Raw genomic sequence first — 25584 nt, 5'->3', positions numbered from 1 at the left:
AAAGTAAAAAATTCTAGCACAATTAACAGTATTTGAAAAGGAGACCACATTTCTTTTATATATACATACTTCGAATAATTGTCAAAATAGTAATGAATCGTGTGTAAGGCCTAAGCATATAGCCTTCTTTCTCAGTTATAAGCCTGCAATTTTCTAGAAATCTCACAAGAAACTCCATTTATAATAAAAGACATGTCTTAACCACCTTATGAAATTTTTGTGACCTATGTAAGGTTATTGGATTGGACTCCCATCCAAGGCATCTTTACAGTCACCTACCTATATAATCTCGTTCATGGGGGCGGGGGGTGTTAGGGAGGATTGCAGTATAAACCCATCTTTAAAAACATAACTAACAGGCTGGAGAGATGGCTCAGTGGTTAAGAGTACTGACTGTTCTTCCAAAGGTTCTGAGTTCAAATCCTAGCAACCACACGGTGGCTCACAACCATCTGAAATGGGAACCAAATGCCCTCTTCTGGTGTATCTGAAGACAGCTATGGTGTACTCATTGAATGAATAAACAAATCTTAAAAAAAAAAAAAAAAAAAAAAAACCCATAACAAAGAAACAAGGAGTTTGAAAGGTTTTATAAAAATGACTACTCAGGCTGTTGCAGGCGGCAATACAGAGTTGTATCTCTGCCCTGCCCCACTGCATGTAGGCTTACCTTCTAAGATACAGATCCATGTCTCCTAAGATAGAAAGGCTAAGGCTGATTTTTTGTTTGCTTGTTTGCTTGCTTTGAAGACAGGGTTTTGCTGTGTAGCCTTACCTGTCCTGGAACTCACTCTGTAGACCAGGCTGGCCTCAATTTGTGTGCCTCTGCCTCCCAAGTGCATGTGCCACCACCACTCAGCTTTTTATTTTAGTTTTTACAAAATACATTATTTTTATTTTATGTGTATGAGAACTTGCACATATTACATATATATGCACCATATACATGCATGGCACCCAAAGTCAGAAAAGATTATCATCAGATCTTCTGGAACTGGAGTTACAGTTGTGTGCTAAAAGCTGGGTGCTAGAAACTAAAATCTGGTCCTCTGAAAAGACTGCCAGTGTTGTTAACCACTGAGCCATCTCTCCGAATCCCTAAATCTATTTACTACCTCTAATATTCTCCTCTGTGTAATACCTAATTTCACTTAATCTCATTACCATTCAACTAAATGCCCCCAAAGAAGTATACCACTCTAAAACACACCTTTTCTTCTCCCCTTTTCTCCTAAATAGCTTTAACTCTCTACCTTACAACATTCTGCTGTAAGGGGTGAAACAGATGGACTGGACTACATTTGTTAACCTACCACTTTCACATTGCTGTCCTTGTAACTGCAAGGACTGATTATTCTTCTCCTTTAAATCTTAACTCTGAGGGCAAAAAGCCTGGAGCTTTACCCGTGCGAGGCAAGTACTCTACCACTGAGCCACAGCATCCCCAAGTCTCGACATATGGTCTGGCTGCTGACGTTATGTCTTTTCCCCCATTACTAACCCCCCACATCTCTCAATAGTCTCTCTTCTTGAATGATTGCATTTCTTCTATAATTTTTTTTTTAATTTTAAGTCTCTTTCCAGTTCAGGATGTTCAAAATCTACTTTTCGCCCTACTTTTCTCATGCCACCTCTTTTATCCGTAGGCTGTGTTAACTCTGTAGGTAATTAACTCTCTAATTACTCTATAATACTAACCACATAGCACTTCTCTCGGTTACGTCACTGTTTGCTTAACCTGTATCATCTGACTTCCTAACACTGAGAAAAGGAGGGTCAGACACTTTGCTTACTACTACATGGCAACAGCTAGAGCAGTGCTGATGTTTCTGGAATTCAATAAATGAATGAAAAAATAACAAATGAAGGCATCTACAGGATTCTGCTCCTAGTAACTGTTGCACATGCTGACTGTCCTATTTTTCTTTAGTTCTTTTTCCCGGAAAGTCATTCTTTGAATTAAGCTCCTCATTTCAAAGAATCCTATACTCCCTCTTTTATACATTTTATCATCAAAAAAAAAAACCCCAAAAAAACCCTTTTTTCTTTTTTCCCCTGGTTCATTCCACAACACAAAGTCCTGCCTGCCCTGCCTGCCTGGATTTGCCACATGGAGCAGGCTGGCCTTCAGCTTGAAGTAATCTTTCTGCTTCTGTTTCCCAAATACTGAGATTACTGGGTGGGACAGCACCACCAAGCCAAACTTCATAATTAAGAAAACCTAATACGATTTTTATTATTATTTCTTTCTTCAAGAGAAAAACAAGGGCCCCAAAGTACAACACTTGGCAAATACTTGATAATTCAGTAACTGGCATTGGTCTGTATATATATAAAAAAAAAAAATCTGTCAAATGAAATAGTTACAGAAGTTTTTCCTCCACAATAAAATAGAATACTGGGAAGGAATGGTATAGCTGTACAACAGAGTAACCTAACAAGATATTAAAAACAAAGAAACAAGATTCCTTACACTGAAAAGAAAGGGAGCTGGCATGGTGTACACGCCTTCAGTCTCGGCAAGACACAAAGGGTGGCTCTCTGTGAGTTCAAGGTCAGTCCTGTACACAGTTTCAGGACAGCCAGGTCTACACAGGGAGACCCTGCCTAAGAAATAAAAAACGAACAGGAAAAAATATTTTAGCTACAGTGGCGGTATATGCCTCTGATCCCAGAACTCAGGAGGCAAAGGGAAAGTGAGCTCTCTGTGGGTTCAGGGTCAGCCTGGTCTACACAGAAAGTTCTAGGACAGCCATGGACATTTAGAGAGTCCCTATCTCAAACTAAAAAACAAAAAGGAACAAATTTGTAATTTTATTTTAATGTGCTTAAGTGCTTTGCTTTCATGAAGGGTCCGTGCACAGCTTGCATGCCTGGAGCCCAGAGAGGAGGCTGTGACACACTACCGAGCCACAGGACAGTGTGGGGCACTGAGCCGCTTCGTCAGACTCCCCTCCACTCTACATTCCTGAACAAGTAAATCCATCCTTTCCACTAAGACATGATTTTGATTTTTCAAAGTTCATCAATAAAGAAAATTAGAAAAAAATTACTGAAGGTTCACTCTAATATACAAATTTTTACCCTTTTAAAGGAATAATAAATGAACAACTCTGTTCATTGTGGTGAGCACGAAGTCTCACTCAACTCTAATGCTCCTGCCTGAGTTATCTCTAGGAAATCAGACACAGCATCACACTTCGCAGTTAAAATACTAGCCTTTGAAAGAGTCTAGTATTAAGTTAGGAATAGCCTTTATTTGAAAAAGCAATGATTTCAGTTTTAGCTCTACCTTCTCTATTCTCAAAACAACACATTCTTCTAGGAGCAACAAATGAATTATTATGTTTCATGTCTTTCTGTATCTAATTGAAATGACTTTTATCAAGATACCTAAAAGTACTCTGGACCATAAAACCTCTCAAATTTTAGTCCTGAAAAGTGTTCGATGGTTAAATCAACTTTGTGTAACGCAGAAGCATCTGTAATTACTCAACGAGCACACATCAACTACTAGCTACAGCTAGCAAGCGCCATGAGCCAGTCCTCACTCAAGGAACCAAGCACAAGCTTGGTTTCCAAAGTTCTCTTTAAAAAAAAAAAAAAAATAGATTGATACACAGACAGACATTAATACAAATATATTACTTACCTTACTTCTTAAATCCAAGTAAAATAAAAAATTTTGAGATTTCAAAATACACTTATAAAAACAAAAAGAAAGTATAAACTTATTACAAAGGTCAATATATGAATCCAGAAACCAGTGGGAAAATAATTTATTATTGTAACACAAATAATAGACAACAAAATAACCCTCTTACCTGCCAACGATTGTATTGCCCTTTCAGTGGAAGGCAACGGTTCCTTTCTGTGAGGCCGACTTAGTGCAGTATCTTGTACAGGAAAGAGTCCAGGGCTGTCAGTTAACTTCTTCCGGCAGCTCGAGTTAGGGTTTGAAACTCTGCAGCTGCCTATTGCACTTGTAAAAAGGTTCATATGTTCATCACTGCTGGCTGGCTCAGAATTGGGAGTAAATCCTCCAAGGGACAAACTTGGAGAACTTTCCGAGCAGTCAATTTGTAAAGGTGTTTGCAATCCCAAGGCTAAAGAACTTGATTCTGAAGGCTCTCGAGAAACCCACTGTTCTTCTCTGTTTATTAAGCTCTTTGAAGGAGAGAGATGAGGGCAGGACATGTGACACCTGTGCTTTTCCTTATGCTTATAGCGATCTCCAACAGTATCCTTACCAAATCGGTAACGTTTCAAAGACTCCAAGACCGATCTGGAGGAGCCAGTATCCATGGAAACCTGGGGCTGTTCAGAACGGTGCTCTCTGTGTTTGTGACGGTGTCTGTGTTTGTGCTCCACCATCCAACCATAAGCCATCTCAGGAGGTACGCTGGGGTAGGTGCTCATGGAAAGGAGAGGAGTCCTGCTGGTTGTAAGAAAAGCCTCCTGTCTAAGGAGCTTATGCTTTTTCTTATGATATTTGGTAGGATTGAGCAATAAATGACCAGCATGCATATAGGAGGGAGGTGGCAGTGGAGTGGTGAATGAAGGAGATGGAGGTGGTGGATAGAGAGTGGGGGGATACCGTCCATAATACCCTAATCCTATCGGAGCAGCAGTGAGGGGTGAAGGAGAATAAGGCATGCCATAAGAAGGGTAAAATCCAGTACTAGATAAAGGAAAACTAAGGCTGTGCATAAAGGGCATTTCTGCCATTGCCTCCCTCATCTTAGGGGGCCTCCCTCTTTTCTTTTTTAAGTCAGGCTTCCGAATGTAGTGCAAAGGGTCTAAGGGAAAAGAAGGATGTGTATAGAAACTATTAAAGTTGATTCGAAAAATAGTTGGCAGGAGGTCTCGGGGAATGAAATGATGACTTCGATGGGTAATCCGAATCTCACTTAGACGACTTATCAGCTCCTCTAGTTCTGCGATGAAGTCTGGATCCTGCCTATTTCGAAGCTGGGGATATTTCTTTTTCCGTTTTCGCTTTTGTCTTTTCATCTTGTCATAGCTGAGGTAATCGTGACTCCTGCGCTTACATTTGTGTTTGTGTTTCTCTTTAAGACTGTTTAGGACGGTAGAAGTTTCAGGGGGAATCAGAGAAATGTGCTCAAAAGAATGTCTCCTTTTTTTCTGTCCACAAAACTTCTCTGCCCTGTCTGATGTGCTATTATTATCTGTCCCAATGCCACTGTCACTGGGAATGGTCTCATCACTATGAGACTCACTAACTGGGGAAGGAGTGGCTTCTTTCAGGGATGTGAGTTCACTCAAATGAGAAGGAGAATTTGGCAACAAAGTAGGAGGAGATAGCCGCCTCCTGCCTTTGGCAGCCTTCTTCATTGCAAGAGTCTGAATCATACTGCCCTGTCTTGAGTGCACATGCAAATATGGCACTGAACTAGGTTCAACAAAGCCTGCGTCACTACTGACAGGGCTCTGACCTCCACTAGTCCCAGAAGACTGAGAGCAAATAGGTGATGGAAGGATCTCAGAGCTACTAGCAGGTGAAGGCAGTAACGGGGGGAGGATCTGTCCTAATGCGGACCCAGCTGCCTGCTGAGCCGTTTGTTCAAGCACAGCAAGGCTGGCAGGGCTACCAGAAAGAAGGCCATTTAAGACAGTTTTTGGTTTTCGCCCCCTTCTCTTCCCTATGTAAATGGTTCCTTTCTTGCTGACATTTATCTGTTGCCCCAATTTAGAGCCAAACGTGGCAGCAAGACTTGATACTGTATTATGAAGTTTGGACTGTACTTTTCCTTTATTACTTGATTCTACAGAACTTGAAAGAATCTGATTCAACAATTTTTTTCTCTTTAAAGTCTTCATTTTATTTATTTTGCGGATAATTGTTTTCATTAATTGTCCATTGTTTCGCTTGCTAATTTTTTTATCCGGCTCCATCTCCAGGTCACTCACACTGCAGACACTTTGCCTATGACTGTCCTCTAAGTCATCTGTATCCTGAAGCTGATCCTCACTCTCAAAGAAATCACTGCTACTTCTATGGTTCTCACTTTCAGACTCTAGCTTACTTGGACTTTCAGTGGCAACAAATGGAGCCACTGACAGTACAGGGGGCTTCATCTTCACTGGAGACCTCATCTGCCTCTTAGGCCTGCCTCTCTTTTTTGGAAAAGGAGATACAGACAAACTTTGTTTGAAGGAAGGAATTTCAATTTCTGGTTGTAAAATTGGGGGTTCTTGTTCTTCTTTAGACTGTAAAGAAAAAACTTTAGAGGCAGGTATTTTTAAAGTCCTTTTAGGTGGACCTTCTAGTTGAGGCATTTCCTTGGATTTGGGTCTTCCTCTTTTGGGCTTATAAATATCCGACAAAAGATCACTAGTGACACACATACTGGAGGACAGTTTGTGAGTGATAAAAGACTTATGAGATGCTTTCTCACTGTCGGCTAAAAGAGCAAGAGATGGAGCTGAAGACTTACTCAACTTTGGCAATCGGCGTTTAAGGAAGTCATGATCGACAAAAGACGATGCTCCGATAGTTTTCATAAACTTTGCTGGCTCAGAACTATTTGATAGTGAGCTACAGGAAACATTCTTAAAAAGCTCTGACCGTTCTAAGTCTAGTCCTTTTGGGGATCGGCATGTGCTTCTTGCCACCACTTTAGTCCACCGAGCTTTTCTCCCTTTTCTTTTTTTCAATGGTTTGGACTGGAAACTAGTGCTTAGGCTTTCAGCGACCTGGCAGTGCTTGTCTGGTGCAGCTACTGCACCAAGCTTTAGAAAAGGTTTGTTACTAAATAAACTAGTAAAATTAACAACGGAAGGAGTAATTGTATGAATACCAGAGTCAGAAGCCAAACTTGGCTTTTTTCCCAAGGAAGAACTTATTCTAGAAATATCTAGATGTGTACTTTTTGATTCATTTAGTTCTTTATCAATTCCTTTACACTCAATACTTATGCTATGACCTAATGACCTATGACCAACATTCAAGTGGGTACTTTCAGCAGTGAACTGGTTCTTTCCAATAGATTCAGAAATTTCTTCCATTTGTTCTGCTGTAGAATTTAAAAGTAATGGGTTTGGAACCAACTGTGAAGAAGTTTCAGGGGGATTTCTGGTTAAAGGGTTAACAGATACAGTAGGTGACGAGGAAGGAAGATTGCTTTCTCCTACTGCACCGAAGGGAGATTTAGCTGTAGATGCGTCAGAGGCACCTCCTATTTGAAAGTCAGGAGAAGTGCAATACACAGGAGGTTGCTTTTCATGCTTTGAGGTCTCAAAGGCTCCCCTTTCATTAGATGAGAAACTGTCTTGCTGAATGCATGTTCCTTCATTAAACATTTCTTTCTCCAAATTAGTAATTTCTTTTCGGACTGAAAACTTTTCCAACATGCTTTCTTTACTATGCCGCATAACATTCTTCTCAAAGGTTTTGCTGGTAGCACTGTCTTTCAGAGACTCAGGAAGTTCTTGACTTTCATGATTACTTATGTTTGCACTACAGGAAGCCTTAAGTTGTTCCTGAGTGGGGAGCAGTGCTTCAGATTTAAGGTTTAAGGCATCTTTACTGCCCAGTTGTCCTGCAATGGGGCAACTTAATAATTTCTTTCCAATGTCCTTATTAACCAATCCCATTGCTGAGCTTGCTACAATCTTCTTCGTAACATCCTTGGCCACTAGGCCAACTGTAGAACTCAATTTCTTTCCCAACTCTTTATTAACCAGTCCAACTACGGTGCCAAGTCCTAATTTCTTGCCAGACTCTTTATTCACTAACCCTGGAACGATACCAATTCCTAGCTTCTTCCCTGGGTCTTTGCTCAGCAGTCCTACTGTAGTGACAGTCCCTGGCTTTTTGCCTAAGTCTTTATTAATGAATACCGCTGTAGTGCCAGTTCCCAATTTTTTCACAGAGTCCTTATTGATCAGGCTTACTGCTGCATTGAACATAGGCTTTTTCCCTGGATCTTTAGTTACCAATCCAACTGCTGTGCTAAGAGCAGGCTTTTTAATTAAGTCTTTATGAATTATTCCAGCTATAGAACCAACACCTGGTTTCCTGATCAAGTCCTTGCTAACCAATCCTACTGTAGTGCCAGTTCCTAACTTCTTCGGTTTTGCCTTGGAAGACTTGGAAGGAGGACAGGTAGCAATGAGCTGTGCCAACTTTTCTGTTACACTAGTTCCTCCATTAAGTAATGCTCTGTCCTTTATGTCAGGATCCCGACTGCCAACAAGAGGTGGTGCTGCAGGAATGTAATCGGCCATTTGTGAATGCACTGGAGAAAGCTTCTTAGACAAAGGGTTATTTTCCCCCTGAGAGTGAAGATGGACACTTTCTTCAGATTGGCATTCGATGGCTGTAGCATCACCTGCTTTCTTGAACAATTTTGAAGAGTCCTAAAATTTGAACAAGAAAAATGTTTCAGAGAAAGCAAACTTTTAACTACACAAATTAATTAACTACATACCATATGCATATTATGCAGCAAAATGTTTGCTGGATTTAGAGTGTGTGTGTGTGTGTGTGTGTGTGTGTGTGTGTGTGTATATACACACATCACTCATGTGCAAGTACTCACACAGGCCAGAAGATGCCCTGGAGCATAGGTTTAAGCCGCTGTGAGCCACTCAATGTGGGTGCTAGGAAACAAACTAAGGTACTCTGGAAGAGCAGCAAGCACTTTCAACACCAAGCCATTGTTCTAGTATCAGAAAAATACTTTTAAGAAAGAAAATTAGTGTTAAGTAGAGCATACTGGTACATGCCCATAACCTCAATACTTGGGAGGCTGAGCCAGGAGTGCTCCTGTGAGTTTGGGCTCAGGAGGAGGTATAAAGTGAGGTCAAGGCTAGATTGAGCTATACAGTGAGAATGTCTGAAAACAAACAAACAAATCAATACAACAACAAAAGAAAATCAAACTAACTGGGAAGATGGGTCAAACTTGACAACCTGAGCCTAATCCCTGGGCAAATAACATAGTAAAAAAAGGCAATCAACTCTATAAGTTGTCCTCAGAACTGCACCTACATACTGGAACACACACAACAACATACGCGCATGCACGCGCACACACGGACACACACACACACACACACACACACACACACACACACACACGCACGCACGCACACGCATGCACGTACCCAAATGAGTATAAAACAAAACAAAGTACATTAATGCCACTTTCTGTTAGTTCCCTTACTGCTGTATCAAATGCTATCTGTATTGGGTTTTTTTTTTTTTTTGAGACAAGGCCTTAACTCTACAGTCAGGCTGGCCTCAAATCCTCAATGTTCTGCCTCTGTTGGTCTCAGATGGAATTACAGGTATTTATCAACACTTTGACTTAATATATTTTCTTTGCTGTCAATCATATAAACCTATACATTTTAGATACATTGTGATGAATTTTGACACAGTAAATTAATACTCTCTATCTTACTTCTGACTAACAACATGAATGTGGGATGTTTTTACCTAACTATTTATTTATTGTGTATATGTCTGTGGAAGAACAACTTAAAGAATTGGTCTCCATTGTTTACTACATGGTCTCCATTGTTTTAACTCGGGTTGACATGCTTAGCACCAAAAGTGCCTTCACCAGCTAGGCCCTGCATCATCAATTTTAATAGCAAACTTTGAAACAATCCGAATGAGTAAATTAAATAGAATATATGTATAATAAGGCACAAAAAAACCTGAAAAAGAGAAAATTAATAAATTTATAAACATGATTGAGAATACTGTCATTTTGTATATGTATCTTTTTTTTTTTTTTTTGGTTCTTTTTTTCGGAGCTGGGGACCGAACCCAGGGCCTTGCGCTTCCTAGGTAAGCGCTCTACCACTGAGCTAAATCCCCAGCCCCTTGTATATGTATCTTATTTGTATTTATTTATTTGGTTTCTTTGGGAGAGGGAGGAGGTGTCCTCTAGATAGGGTATAGCTCTATGCCATCCTAGCTGTCTTAGAACCCTCTCTGTAGACCAGGTTGTCCTCAAACTCAGAGAGGCTCTTGTGTCTGCCTCCCAAGTGCTGGGATTAAAGGTGCACCACCACTGCCTGGCATTGTATTTGGTTTCTTTAAAAAATTATTTTAGTGTTCCGTGTGGTAGTGCATGCCTCTAACCCCAGCATTCAGGAGGCACAGGCAGAAAAATCTGAGTTTGAGGTCATCCTGGTCTACATAGAAATCTCCAAGATAGCCAGGACGACACAGAGTCTCTCTACACCCTGACTAAGTAAATAGACAAATAAATAAACAAACAAATAAATGCATGATTTTATCACTGTATATATATGTTTTAGCTGTATGTCTGTCTGTATACAACAATACCAGTTGTGGCCCGTGGACACCAACAGAGGGCGTCAGGTTCTCTGAAACTAGACAAACAGAGGGTTGTGAGCTGACATGTGGGTACTAGGAACTGAACACAGGTTCTCTGAAAGAGCTAGACAATGAGCTACCTCTCCAGCTAATTTTTGTTTGGTTTAGCTCTGCTCTGTTTTTTGAGACGAGGTCTCACTGTGTAGCCAGTATGACCTGAAACTGGCTTTGTAGACTAGGTTGTCCTAGAACACACCTCTGCCAACTGAGTGCTGAAATGAAACCCATGGGCCACTACTTCTAGTGTATCTAATATATTTTATGGCCTTTTCATTGGAAGGTATTTTATATGGTTAAATGTTATAAATATTCCCCCAAATTTTGGAAAATCCAAAATAATAGAAGCAAGTGTATCTAATTGCAAATCAATAATATAGTATTAAAAAGTATTTTGAGATGGGTATGATAATAATTCCTACAATCTGGCATATGGAGGGTCAAGGCAGGAAGATTGTCATACATCTGAATTAATCCTAAGCTAAGTGAGGCCATGTTTTACAAAACAAAAAAAGAAGAGGGCTTAGAAGACAGTTCAGAGAATGGAATGTTTATTTTATAAACATCAAGACCTAAATTCAGATTTCAACGCTTACATAAATCTAGATGTACATCTGTAACTGAGCAAAGGAGGCAAAGACAGGCAACCCTGGGGACTAGCTATAAGTTCCAGTTCCAGTTGGAGCAATAGAAGACCACACCCATCAACTTCTGACCTTGAAGAGTATGCCCAGGTAAGCATGCCCACACACACACAAACAGGAAGAAAATGTTTTTTAAATACTATTAAGGTTATTGATAAGTAAGTAACCATGTTAGTATCATTCAGAACCAAATAAATTTGGCAAGTTAAGAAAAAAAAGAGCTGGGTATGTAGCTCAGAAGAGCATCTACCTAAGACAATCAAGTTCATGGAAACATGTGCATTTGTGGAGGCCAGAGAGCAATTGTAGAGTGAGTTTTCTCTTTCAACCTTTATGTAGGTTCCAAGAAATGGAGCTCAACTCAGAGTGCCTTTACTGTGCCATCTTACTTACTATAATGTACTTTCCTAACCCTGTGTAAAAAAGAGCAAGCCAAAACTAGCAAAGGAAATTTAATTTCTTCAGAAAATACAACATAATAATGCCAATAACGATATGTAAATTATTATGTATTAGTAACTTCAACAGCAAGATTTCTTGCTATTTAACTTAAAGAAATGTACGATTCCTCCTCATCCCTGCCATACACACTTTTTATTTGTATGTTGAGACAGGGTGCATGCGTGTGTGTGTGTGTGTGTGTGTGTGTGTGTGTGTGTGTGTGTGTGTACATGTAAATCAGGTTGGCCTGTGACTTAAAATCTTCATGGGATAATGGGTTTGTCTTCAAACCTGGCTTTATTTATTTATTTTTAAAATTTGTGTGCAGATGGTCACAAAGACCAGAAGTGAATTTCGGATTCCTTGGATCCCAATGTGGGTTCTCGGATCTGAACTCCAGTTTTCTGGTAGAGCAGTAAATTCTTTTAACTAGAAAACCATCAATCTAGCCTTCGATTCCACTTTATAGCTATTCCCAAAATAAAAATGACCTCAAGAACACACTTTTTTGGTTTAATCTAGACTTTTGGCATGTTCCTCTATAAATTCCTATGTTGTGGTTTGAATAAAAATGGCCCCCACTGACTCATATATCTGAAAGCTTAGGTATCAGGGAGTGTCACTGTTTGAGAAGGATTAGGAGATGTGGTCTTATTGGATGAAGTGTCACTAAGCGTGGGTTTTGAAGTTTCAAAAACCCACACCAGATCCAGTCTCTCTTTCTCTGCTTCTCTGCCTGCAAGCAAATGAGAATGCAGCTCTCAGCTCCTCCAGCACTACACTTGTCTAACTGCTGCCATGCTCCCTACCATGATGATAATTAACTAGGCCTCTGCAAATGTAAGCAGTTCCCAATTAAATGCTTTCTTTTGTGAGTCTCCTTGGTCACAGTCTCACTTCACAGTAACAGAACAGGAATAAGATACCCTTTCTGCCTGCTAGGTTTGGGTTCAGGAACACTTGGGCCACACTCAACTACAGGAGCCTCTTTCTCTCTCCATCCTCATAACTGACTTTGTCTACAAGCACCAGATTAGCAGACTTCAAGTTCTCAGAGGTGACTAGTATCACACCCCTTATAATAAAGGCATATTAACTAAAGTGGCCCTTCCTCCCTACTTTCTCCACATTCTGAGCTCACACATTCTAATTCCTTCCTCACAATGTAGATATTGAGAAAGAATCCTTTTGCCTTCTGCACAGGAATCAGTCAGCCTGATTACAAGCATATATCACTTTTTTAAAAAAGATTTTATTTTTATTTATGTTTATTATGTTTGTGTTGGTTTGTACAAATGAGTACAGGGTCTGTGGAGGTCAGAAGAGGGAGCCAGGTACCATGCTGCTGGCTATAGGCAGTTACAATGAATCAAACATGGGCACTGGCAACCAAACTTAGGTTTTTCTGGAAGAGAAGCAAACATTTTTAACTACTGAGCCATCTCCATACAAGTATATGTGTGTGTGTGGAACCCCTCTCCCTCTTTTGAAATCCAAAAGGGATTCTCAATTTTGAGCCTAAATTCTCCTAAGAGTTACTGCCATGCTGCATGCCTATCTAAGGCACTGGTAACTTTCCTAATACATCTCTTACTCATAGGGGCTCCATAACTCTTGCAAACCTGAGGCACTGTAGTGACTAGTGATCGGTCAGTAAACAACCTCTGCTCCATTATACATGCTACCGTGACTCTCTACATGCCAGGTTCCACCAAAGCTCCCAGGTCTCAGGCTGGCAAACTGGCTCAGGAACTTGCTAATGACCCAAGTTCTATCTGTAGAACTGACATAAAGCTTCAAGGAGGGAACTGACTCCAATGTTGTCCTCTGATAGCCCTCCACAAGCTGGGGCACATGCACACCCTAAACAGGCACACACAGACACACACACACACACACACACAGACGCACACAGACACTCACATAAGTTCTAGGTTTTGTTATACAGGCATTTAATTCTGGACTCTCCCTCAGAAGTCTTCATTTAATACCATGCAGCTGTATTTCAGAATTAATTAGTAATCTGCACCTACTAAGTAATCTGCATGTGAGCAACTCTGGAATAATTTACAAGTCATTAAAATGAAATAAGAGATATGATTAGACAACTATAAAAAACAACATTGAATCATTGAGTTAAATAATGATTTTTAGGCTCAATTCTCAAGTTATGCCTTCTAACAATTTGGTTCAACAATGATGTCCTTTATCAAGAACAAGAATGAAACAAAAACCATTCAGAGTCCTCAAACCTCATTGACATAAGAAACCAAATGACAAGACATAAGCCCTTTCCTATCCATTCTACATTCTAAGAACACTAAGGACTGGAGAGAGATGGCTCAGCTGTTAAGCCAAGAAAAATGAACTAGGAAGACAAGCAAATATTACACGGGCAACATCCTATGACTATCTAGTGCATAGACATGACAGCCCTTGACCCCAGGACCAACGATTAACTAGTTCTGGACAAAGAGGGAGAGGAGGGGTGGTAACATGAAATGTAAAAGCTGAAAATAAAAGTCACCTTAAGAGAAAAATAAATAGAATCTTACAGTTAGTTTCAAAACAGAAATACACACAACAGAAGCAGAGACTAAGCACAAGAGGGCGAGGGAGAGTTCAGCCTGGGAATATGTTTAAGCCTACACTTGCCTCCCGCCCACACTCCCATCCTTTACTATACCAACTTGTATTTTTATATTTTTTGAAATGTAATAATTTAGTAATCTTTTTATTTAAAATTTACTTTATCTGTATGAATATTACCCTGCATGTGTGTGTGTGTTTGTGTGTGTGTGTGTGTGTGTGTGTGTGTGTGTGTGTGTGTATTGTACTCTGTATGTGTGATGCCCACAAAGATCAAAAGAGGATATTGGAGGGCAGATGGTTTGTAAGCTGCCATGTGGGTAAGGAGACCCAAACCTGGGTCCTGTGCAAGAGCAGAAAGTAGTCTTAACCAATGAGCCATCTTTCTAGTCTCTCAATTTAATAAACTTAAATTTGCTTCTTAAACAAGGCTGAGGCGAACAACCTCAAGGTTACTATGAAGTATACTTAGGAAATTTCCTAATTGTTTGATAATTCCTGTCATAATTGCTCAATCGTAAGCAAAAGAGTTTAAAAGGAAAAGGTACTATGTTCCCTACTTTGGTGTTTATCTATCTGCTTATAATTTCTTCAGTAGAATTCTGCAATCCCTGCTCATATATTCAAAACATGAATAAAGAACTAAATGAAATTTAGCAATTTTGGTTGAAGATGGGATTCAGCAGTTTGTATTTTGTTTTAATGTGAAAACTACTCCCAACACACACACACACACACACACACACACACACACACACACACACACACTACATAAATGCAAAAATGCAAAGATAAAGAGAGTAGGAAATTTTTTACAAACTTGGAGTGCAGAAATTTTTTTCTATATACACTGGACAGTCTAAAGGAGATAGCAAAAGAGGACTTAGCCACCTTCCCTCCCTGCCACCAGAACCACACACAACACTAAGGCTGCAGTTCCCCATATAGTTTCCTTGCAATGCTTTACCAAGTAAATCCTATAATAACTGCATGTGAAGTAAAAAGGGATGCTCTGAAAGGGAAATACTCTTGTATTCCAATTATGTGAAGATCCATGCAGTTTTTAAAATTATAAACAATAGGAAACTTTCTGCTTTTTACAGTTTCTATAACTCATGTCAATTATTTTTAATGTGGTCTTTCCTAAATAATTTTAATATGCAGCATTTTATAGCTTAGATGTCAATGTCTCCGTAGTACTGTATGGAACTTTTACTCAGAGCCGTACTCATGTGGGATCAAAAGAGAAAAACATAATAAATCAAATAAAAGGTTCTGTGCAAAGTCTCAGTTATAGAATGGATCAAGAGAAGACAGAGTACCTCAAAGACAGCACAGAAGAACTGGAGTGGGAATGTCAAGACATGGGACATTCTGAGATGACCACATCTATGGGCAATATAATAGGTATAAAAAGAGGAGAAGCTGGTTCTAAAGGCATGGAAAACATTTTTTTAAAATGAGAACAAAAAACTTCCCAGAGTTAGGGAGATGTCACTCTATATGCAGGAGGTATTTAGGACCCTGAACACCCCACGAAAGCACCTCACTGGTCATGTCACAACTAGAGCAACAGATACACAGAGTAGAGCAGCAAGGCACACACGCGCATGCCCGTTCAGACAGACCAGTGAGCTGGAGCCTTACACACCAGGAGACCTGCACAGAGGGTCTGAAGTTCTGAAAGACAACTGCCACCCCAAACTACTACTATGCTCAGCAAAACTATCTGTCATAACTGAAGGAAAAATAAGAACACTCCATTAAAAAAAACAACAAAAAACAACAACAACAACAACAACAACAACAACAACAAAACAGGTTACGAAAGCGCTACAGAAAATACTTGAAGGAATCCTTTAGACTGGAAAGAAAAATAACTCCATCCATGAAGCCACAGGAAAGAATAAATCCTGCTAGCGTAATAGTTCAGCCAGAAGAAGAAAAAAGACCAAATAATACAAAATCAGCTAAATGATAGGCACCAGCACACACTGCTCAGTAAGTCTGACCATTAAATGCTTTCAACTCCCCAATCAAAAGAAAGAGACTGGTAGACTGTCAATTGCTCTAAGAAATGTATGTTACCACAAAAGAAAAATGTATGTTACACACTGCCTCCTGTGGAAGGAGGAAAAAGGTGTTCCAGGCAAACAGACCTGGAAATGAAGCAGGTGTCAGACAAAATAAACTGATTAAGAGAACGTTCCATCAAATGGGACATTAAGATACTAAACAAATATACTGCAAACACAGGTGCACCCAGTTTCATAAAACAAATTATAATACCTGTAAAGTCACAGGTTCATCAAACACAATGGCAGTGGCAACTTTAATACCCAATTTTCACTGACTGACAGGTGTTCCCAACAGAAAGTCAGGAGAGAGACATCTGAGTTAAATGACATCCTAAGTCAAACAATCCCAGCAGATGCCCGTCTGTACAGCATCCCATTCTAACACTGCACAACACATTCTCCTCAGAAGCCAATAGAACTTTCTCCAAAACAGAGCAGATATTAGGGCCCACAGCACAACAGAGAAAGAGAAACCCTAGAACAGACACAAATTTACTGAGATTAAACAACACACTATTGAATAATGAATAGGTCCTTCAAGAAATCAAGAAGAAACTTTTATTAAAATTGCAAAAAACCCCAATACACCAACTGACAGAGTATAAGAAAAACAGTCATAAAGGGAAGTTTGTAGCTTTTAAGTGTTTACATTAACAAACAAATGATCACCATAGAAAAAGAAAAACAAGGGGTTGGGGATTTAGCTCAGTGGTAGAGCGCTTGCCTAGGAAGCGCAAGGCCCTGGGTTCGGTCCCCAGCTCCGAAAAAAAGAACCAAAAAAAAAAGAAAAAGAAAAAGAAAAACAAGTGAAACCCCCCAAACAATAAATAGATGGAAATCATTAAGATTTGGGCATACATTAATGAAATGGAATCTAACAAGAGCAAAATATAGTAAAAAAAAAAAAAAAGAAAGAAAAAAAAAGAAACAAAAAGTGGTTCTTAAAGAGATAGGAACAAAATTTGGTGCTTAAAAAAAAAAAAAAAAAAGATAGAAAAATTGGTAACTTAACAAGATAGAAAACCTGAAACCAAACTAACCAAAAAAGAAAAGATCAAAGTTAATTAAATCAGATCTGAAAATGGAACCATTAATGGATACCAATAAAATTCAGAATATCATTTAGGTCTTCTCTTTAAAACACATTCCACCAATTGGGAAATCTAAAAGAAATTAATTTCCAGATGCATTATCAGCTACTAACGAGATTTAAAACTGTAAACATATCTGTAGCAGTGAGATAAAAACAGGAAGTAGTGGTGCATGTCTTTAGTCTACAGAGTAGGTTCTAGACAGCCATGGCTGCGCAAGGAAACTCTCTCACTCCCCCAACCCCAAAAAAAATCCTCACTCAGCTAAAAAAGGGCAGACTTGGATTCAGTGGTGAATTTTACCAGATCTTCAAAGATATAACACCAATGCTTCTCAAATCCCATAAACTAACAGGGGAAGTGGCTGGAAAGTTGGCTCAGCAGTTAAGAGGTTCTAAAGCTCTTGCAAAGGACTGGCATTTAGTGCTCACCACCCACTGATCCATACCACCTGATACCACCTCCACGGAACAATCCTACCCCTCTTCTGGCATTCAGGAGCGCCCACACACCTGGGAAACAACCACACACATATACACATAAAAACAAACCTTTTAAAGAGAAAAAGGTCATTTACCAAGATAAAGTTTGGTTTATTCCATAGATGAGGGAGGATTCAATATGTAAGTCAATAAATTGATTTAAGAGTAGAAATCACATAGCCGTCACAGCCATCTCAATAAATACATTAAAAAAACCAACTTGACAAAACACAACAACTTTCATGGTAAAAGTCCTGAAGAGGGGCTGGGGATTTAGCTCAGTGGTAGAGCGCTTACCTAGGAAGCGCAAGGCCCTGGGTTCGGTCCCCAGCTCCGAAAAAAAGAACCAAAAAAAAAAAAAAAAAAAAAAAAAAGTCCTGATGAGTTGGGCACTGTGGTGTATGCCTTTAATCCTAGCACTCAGGAAGCAGAGGCAGGTGGATCTCTGAATTTACCAGCAGGCATTACTACAGGGTGAAACCCTGGAGGTGGAGGAGGGAGGGAGTGGTAGGGGGAGAGGGAAACTCTTAATAGAAGGAATATTTCTAAACTAAGTAAAAGCTATAAACATTATATTGGGGGCGGGCCTTAAGACAAGGATGTCCACTTTCTCCACTACCTGGAGGTCTTAGAGCAGTAAGACAAGCAAATAAAAGGGATACAAAAAGGAAGGGAAGAAGTCAAAGTATCTCTGTTTGAGATGATATGACTATATATACACCAAAGAATCCCTAAAGTCTCATCAAAAAACTTTGAGAACTGATAAACATCTTAAGCAAAATGGCAAGAAACAACTACATCAAATAAAAAACAAACAAGCCTGGGGTTGGGGATTTAGCTCAGTGGTAGAGCACTTGCCTAGCAAGCGCAAGGCCCTGGGTTCAGTCCCCAGCTCCGAAAAAAAGAAAAAAAAAAAAAAAAACCAACCAAACAAAAAACAATAGCCTTCTAATATATCAACCACCAACACTCTAAGAAAGAAATCAGAGAAACAAGCTTACTCACAGCATCCTAAAACAGGGGTTGGGACATCATAGGGAAATGTCTCACCAGTTAAGAACACATACTTCCTTTTTGAGAATATCCAAGTTCAGTTCCCAGCACTCACATGGGGTGGACACAACCACCTTTAACTCCAACTCCAGGGAGATCCTACACCTCTGGCCTGCAAGGACATCAACACTTACAGGCGCATGCACAAAGAAACCAGAAGGAGGGGGAGAAATAAAAGTAGAAAGAACATGTATTGAAGTGGGAGACAGAGCTGGAAATGGATGTGATAATATATTCTATATGTGTATAAAACTGCCAATGAATAAGTAAAAAAAGTTTTTCAAATGATGTATCAAATCCAGACACCACAAGTAAAGACCAAGGCTGTGCACAGAGATACGTGCTTACCATGCCTACAATCATAGCACCAAAAAGGAAAGGCAGGGGGATCTTGAGTTTGAGGGTAGCCTGGTATATACAGCAAGTCTGAGGTGAGCCTAAGCTTAAATAGTAAGAACAGTTATAAATAAAAAATAATTAAAAAATGTTTGTGCCCAATGCTGCAGATTTCATACAGGTCTCATGCATGCTTCAGAGCCACTTTACAAACTGAACTACACCCAAGCTCACAACGCAATTTAAAAATTGAAAACTACACACATGGCAAATTATGTATCAATTACTTTAGATAATAATATCTAAAGGAAACTAAACAATCAAAGGGTTGGCAAGATGACTTTGGGGGTAAGGGTAAGCAAGCCTGAGAACGTGAATTCAATCCCCAGAACCAACAACTAATCCAAGTGATCCTCTGACATCCACTGTCTGTAACCTCAATTTTCCAAGGAATCCAACACTTAATTCTGGATTTTGTGGGGAGCAGGCACATGGTTCAACTTTTTTTTTTTTTGGAGACAATGTTTGTGTAGTACTGTGTAGTACTGGCTAGCCTGGAACACCCTGTATAAATCAAGGTGGCCTCAAACTCAAGAGATCCACCTGCTTATGCCTCCCAAATAATTGGTGTGAAGGTGTGTACTACCAAGGAGACAGCTAGGTTTTTTGTGCGTGTGTTGCTTTGAGTGAGGATGTCCTGCACTGGTTTCCAGAGGAGCTAGGACTGCTGATTTGCAGTGTGCCTTATAAGAAACAGCAACATGAATGTCTTAGAAACCAACTCACTTAACAAAAGCTTTCACTATTAGTGAATCACATCCTGCCATCCATGTTAAAAGAAAGGTGCTATGATAACCTTCTATATCTGAGCCTCAGTTTAATTTCTCTGTTAATATGTTCATGCCTTCATTATTGGAAATAGAAAGGCAAGATTCAAATCTAGATTTCCAAAAAATAATCTCCAACTTTTTTTCCACTGTCACATTAGGAGCAACAATCTGAGTATGCCCCTATTAACATGTCTTAATTTTACAAATAAAAATACAGAAATACATATGTACCTGTAAGAGGCTCAGCTGGTAAAGGCGCTTGTCTTGAAAGACTGCCCTGAATTCAATTCCCAGAAACCATGTGAAGGTGGAAGGAGACAACTGATGCCCAAGTTGTCTTCTGACCTCTACGTGCATGCCGTGGCATCCCCACATACTCACAAACTAAGAAACTTCAAAATACAGCCCATTGAGAAAGAACTAAAGATTAGAATCAAACTTCTGGAATATGTCTCTAGTATAAATAAAGATTAGTAGAGAAATCCAAGTATTGAAGTCCGCTCACCCATTTTGAAGGGCAGTGTTCATTCTTCTCATCTGTCATCTTCCCACTTTTAAGTGCTTTCCTTGAGTGCTTGACGGTTGTTTTTATGGCAGGGCGACACACATAGTTCTCCAAGTTCTTTGGAGGCTTTTTAGTTCTCTTAGCCTGAAGGCCAATTTTCAATTTTAAATTTCCCTCTGAAAAGTTTGTTTCTTTCACTGAAAACTGTTGCTGTGCATCTGTCAAACCATCGTCTTTTCCTGCTTCTATGGCCCTTTCTCGATTCCGCTTTCGAGGATCCTCTTCGTCTGTGTTACCCTCTATTTCTACTTCTCTCTTGCTGGCCAGAGTGCCAGAACTGATGGCAGAAGGACTCTTTCTTGAAAACCCTTCGGAGTCAGAACCCAATCCTAACATAGCAGTATTCCTAGGGTCCATCACAAGTGCACTATTACTGAGCGATCTTACAAAACCTTTACAGAACACTCTTCCATACAAAATAGTGTTTTCCAAAACTTGCAACCAGCATCTCTTTCCCTGCAGGAGAGATCATAACAAAAATTTATCAGAAAATAATTAACATAAGAAAGGAGCAATAACACATACATATCATTTACACACACACATCATATATACACATATATATCATTTACACACACATATATCATTTACATACACTCATATATATCAGTTTTATATGTGTGTCAGTTAAATCAAAATGTATTTAGAATACATACAAATCATTTACTTGTAAATTCACTTGAAATGTCATATTTCCTTTCATTGTTCTATAGATATGAATAAGCTACAATACTACAGCACAAACCAAATTTTAGAATCACTGTTAACAGCAGAGCCTGAAGGCCCGTTCCTAAATCACAGCACTTCAGGAGCTAAGACAAGAGTTTGAGGCTAGTTCAGGGAGACCCTTCTCCTTTCTCTTTCCTTTCCCGCCTCTGTGTGCAGGTGCATGTGCATGTGTCTTGTTTTTTTGACAAAGGGTCTCATGTAACCCAGGTTAGCCTTGAACTTGTCATATAGCTAAGACTGATCTTTGCCTAGCACAGTGGTCATCTTTAATCCCAGCAGTTCAGAGGCAGAGGCAGGTGGATCTATAAAGTCAAGGCTACCCTGGTCTACAGAGTAAGTTGTAGGACAGTCAGGTCTACATTGAGAAATCCAAACTCAAAAAAATAAACTGAAAACCATTACAAACCAACCAAGAAGTTTTTGCAACTGAATTCCAAACTCAAATACAATCTGGAAATAACTTTGTTATTTTAAATCTGTTCCCCCCTCTCACCATGTAGGACAGAGTCAGACTATTAAGCTCAAAACCCTCCTTCTTCAGCCTCCAGAATCCACAATGAACATCACTATGCCTGGCATAAACATTCAATTTTAAATGAATATATTTTTCATTTTTAAGCAAAATCCATTTGATTAAAATTAAAGAATTGGGGTTGGAGATTTAGCTCAGTGGTAGAGCGCTTGCCTAGGAAGCGCAAGGCCCTGGGTTCAGTCCCCAGCTCCAAAAAAAAAGAACCAAAAAAAAAAAAAAATTAAAGAATTATTTTACTAGCTTTTGGTCAATTTCAGTGTTCAACCATTTTTTTAAAAAAAGATTTATTTTATGTATGTGTGAGTACACTGTTGCTGTCTTCAGACACACCAGAGGAGGGCATCATACCCCATGACAAATGGTTGTGAGCCTGGTGCTCATCAAAAACAGAAAAGGGTATCAGATCCCCGGACCTGGAATTACAGATGGCCTCCAGTCACAACAGGAGGGCTTGGAATCCAACCTGAGGCTTCTGCAAAAACAAAAGCCCTTGCAAGTCTGTGCTCTTGAGGATTGACAGGCTTGCTGTGATGCCACGCATGTGTCTGGGATGGCGGGTTATCTGTATCATTTGTCTGGCATGAGCGAGACCCTGAGTAGAATCGTCAGCAGTGTGAAAAATGAAGCCCTATGAGATGGGCGTGCAGACGATGTCAAACCCTGAGTGCTCTGAAAAGGCAACACTTCCGGTTCATGGCCAGAAAGGACGATTTAGTGAGACCTTATCTCAAAAAAAAAAAAAAAAACCAGGAAGAAAACAACAAAACATATGACTGAGTAAAGATCCAGGCCTCCAATACTTAAAAAGAAACCTATCCCCCAATTTTTTATAATGTAAAATGTTTTAAGCTCCACTGGTTTTCATAATAGATTCAGAATCCTGAAATCCCCAAAACTGAAAACTAAGTTTTCCACTCCATTTAGCAATGTTTACAAAACCTGACCTAAATTTGATTTTAGTTTTAATTATCAGAATTTCTATGAATTATGTTCGCACTTTTCCAAAAGGTTTTTAACATATCAGTGTTGGTTCATTCAATCAATATTACACTATCTAAAAAGTAAAAAAATATAAATAAATGGAAAAAGTATAAAACTAACGCCTCCGCCTAAAACTCCTGTCACTGATGTCTCAGATGTGACTGCAGAGCTTTTGTTCTCACTGTCCTGACAGCGGTTCCCTGGCCTTGAACTCGTGATCCTTCTGTTTCACCCTCCTAAGAACTGGGATTATGCCCATACGCCAGGACAGCGACAACAGGAATAGGTTTTAAATGTCTGAGTAATGTTGCTTGTGAATGACACTCTTTCTGTTTTGGGGATTCTATCCAGAATTAAGAGTGCATGTTATGGGGTTGGGGATTTAGCTCAGTGTTAGAGCGCTTGCCTAGCAAGCGCAAGGCCCTGGGTTCGGTCCCCAGCTCTGAAAAAAGGAAAAAAAGAAAGAAAAAAAAAAAAAGAGTGCATGTTATGTATAACTCATTCTGTTTCTTTCTATAGTATATTTAATTTAAAATACTTACAAAGAGAAATAAAGAATTAAGAATTGTTGCTTTTCTGCTCAAAGAAACATTCACTCAAATTCAACATTCATTTTAAATGTAGTTTTGTGGTTTACATGTTCACATCTCTGAAAAATCCAGAAGAAACTAGTGGAACTAAAAAGAAAGTTAAAAGGATATGGGTTAGGTGATAAGAGTGCTTGCCTAATACACATCAAGTTCCAGCACTGGGAGGGGAGAGGCAGGGCAATCAGAAGTTCAAGGTCATCCTTGGAGGGAGACAGCAAGAGGACATAAGACTACCCTCCCCCTAATAAGCAGAAATGAAAGCCGACACTAGGGTCATGGCAGAGTCCTTTAACATATACCATCATGTTCACACCACTATGAACAAACTGGGAAATTAATTAATAGGTATACATTAATACAACTACAAAAATATGATAATCTGACAATATGGTAGAATTACTTAAGAATTTTTTGATATCACCATTTTATAAATGTTGTTTGCTGTCTTTCCTACCATCAAATACAAAAACAATAACTGCATACAGTGACATACTGCAATTCCAGCACTTAGGAAGGAGAAGCGGGAATTCTAGCAAATATATAGCAAATTCAAGGCAACTTGGGCTACATGAAAGAGAAAAACAAAACAAAACAAAGAAACAACTTCCACTACATATATGTAAAATGTCTGAATGGAAACAACTCGAACTTGTTCTTCATAATCATACCCTATTTCTTCTCTCAAGTGAACACCTCCCTCTACCTACTGCCACAATAATCCCACATACAAGTGACAAACAATAGATCTGATAAAATAAAAAGGCCAAGGACACAGCTCAGTGGGTTTAATTGCCTTCAAATAATATACACTCTCACAGAAACACGCATTAATGAATACACAAACACACGTTAATTCAGTGTTCTGAGGCTGTGGGTATTGCTTAGTATAGCACTTGCCTAACATGGAGAAGGGTGGACTCCAACACGGGGAGGAAAGGAAGGAGTGAGAGAAGGAAGACAGGCAAGCAATGCTTTGGTCTCTGGTACAAACTCACAGAGACAATTTAACCGCATATGTATGTGGAAGATCACTCTCTGCTTGGGTACCTTGACTACTATCAGGAATGGGATGGAGACAACCATGCTTTGATAAGACACAATTTAGCAAAGCAATATAAAATTTATCATAAACCTTGTAAGTACTACAATGAGTCCTGATAATAAGTTTAACACTTATAACTTAAAATTAAAATCCCTAATGTTTCACTGAGCTTTTAATATATGCACAGCTCTATACTAAGGCTTCATTTATATAGCTAACTTAAGTCTATCACCATGAGGTACTTACTATTATATCTTTTTATAGATGAAAAAACAGTCTTTATAGCCAATAAAAGAGTCAAGTCTACCATTTAAGGATCAGACAGGTTGGCCTGGTTTTTCTTAGATGCATCATACTGCCTTTAAATAATTTTCGGACCTGATTTTTACTCCTCTCTGCTACGTTTGGAATTCTATTAACCTTCCTAGTATTTCTCCAACCATTCAACCACTACCTTCATAGATCTATTAAATGTATGCATGCAAATAAGAGAGGTGGACTAGGGTGTTTCATCTGAGTGTGAAAGTATATGAACAAACAGCTATGCCCATGAATGTCTTAAAGGCCTGAAGTTAACATTTTTGGTGTTTGCCTTAAAAGCTCTGCCATTTATTTATTTATTTACTTATTTATTCATTCATTCTCTCCTTCATCCCTCATCCCCTCCCTCCCTCCCTCCCCCTGTGTATTCATGTGAGCATGTCCATTGCATAGCATAAGTTTTTTACGATCAAAGGATAACTTTTGTAAGTCGGTTCTCTCCTTCCAACATGAGGATCCCAGGAATCAAACTCAAGTTATTATCTCAGGAGCAGGAGCCCTGCCTCTATCTGCTGAGCCACCATGATTAAAAGCTCACTGATTTGGTTAGGCTAACTGGCCAATGAATTCCAAGGATCTGCCTCTCCCTCCCGCTCCCAAGAAGTTACAGTTCAACTACTGTTAAGTGCTAGGGATCTGACCTCAAGGGATATACTTATGCACCAAACACCTGACCATCTCTTAAGCGTTTCAGAAGCAGAAAGATCTCTGTGAATTCAAGGTCAGCCTGGTCTACAGAGTGAGTTCCAGGACAGTTAGGAATACACAGAGAAAAACCAAACAAAACTTAAAAAATAGTAAAACAAATAATCATCTGTCACCAAATGGCAATGACTATGTTTATTAAATTTTATCAAGCAAACTCAAAAGAAGTTAAATTCACTGAAGGGAGTCAGTCTGTGGGT

At 39.3% G+C, this 25584-nt stretch overlaps 1 protein-coding gene across 10 annotated transcripts in view; it reads right to left on the bottom strand.

Moving 5' to 3' along the window:
* The window catches only part of Ash1l (ASH1 like histone lysine methyltransferase), a 136453-nt gene that overhangs the window by 99298 nt on the left and 11571 nt on the right, over positions 1–25584 (bottom strand). For 9 of the 10 annotated variants that reach the window (XR_015663381.1, XR_015663379.1, XR_015663380.1 and 6 more), the window contains 2 exon segments: positions 20425–20940; positions 3825–8382 (listed from right to left, as the gene is read on the bottom strand). Coding sequence is in view for 6 of the 10 variants with exons in the window: in XM_087623630.1 (XP_087479756.1) it covers positions 3825–8382; positions 20425–20841 (4975 nt within the window). In the remaining 4 variants the exon portion in view is untranslated. 10 annotated transcript variants of the gene reach the window in all.

Source organism: Rattus norvegicus, chromosome 2, assembly GCF_021556685.1.
Source record: "Rattus norvegicus strain SHRSP/BbbUtx chromosome 2, alternate assembly SHRSP_T2T, whole genome shotgun sequence".
Lineage (NCBI taxonomy): Eukaryota > Metazoa > Chordata > Mammalia > Rodentia > Muridae > Rattus > Rattus norvegicus.
This window is presented reverse-complemented; position numbering and strand designations above follow the sequence as displayed.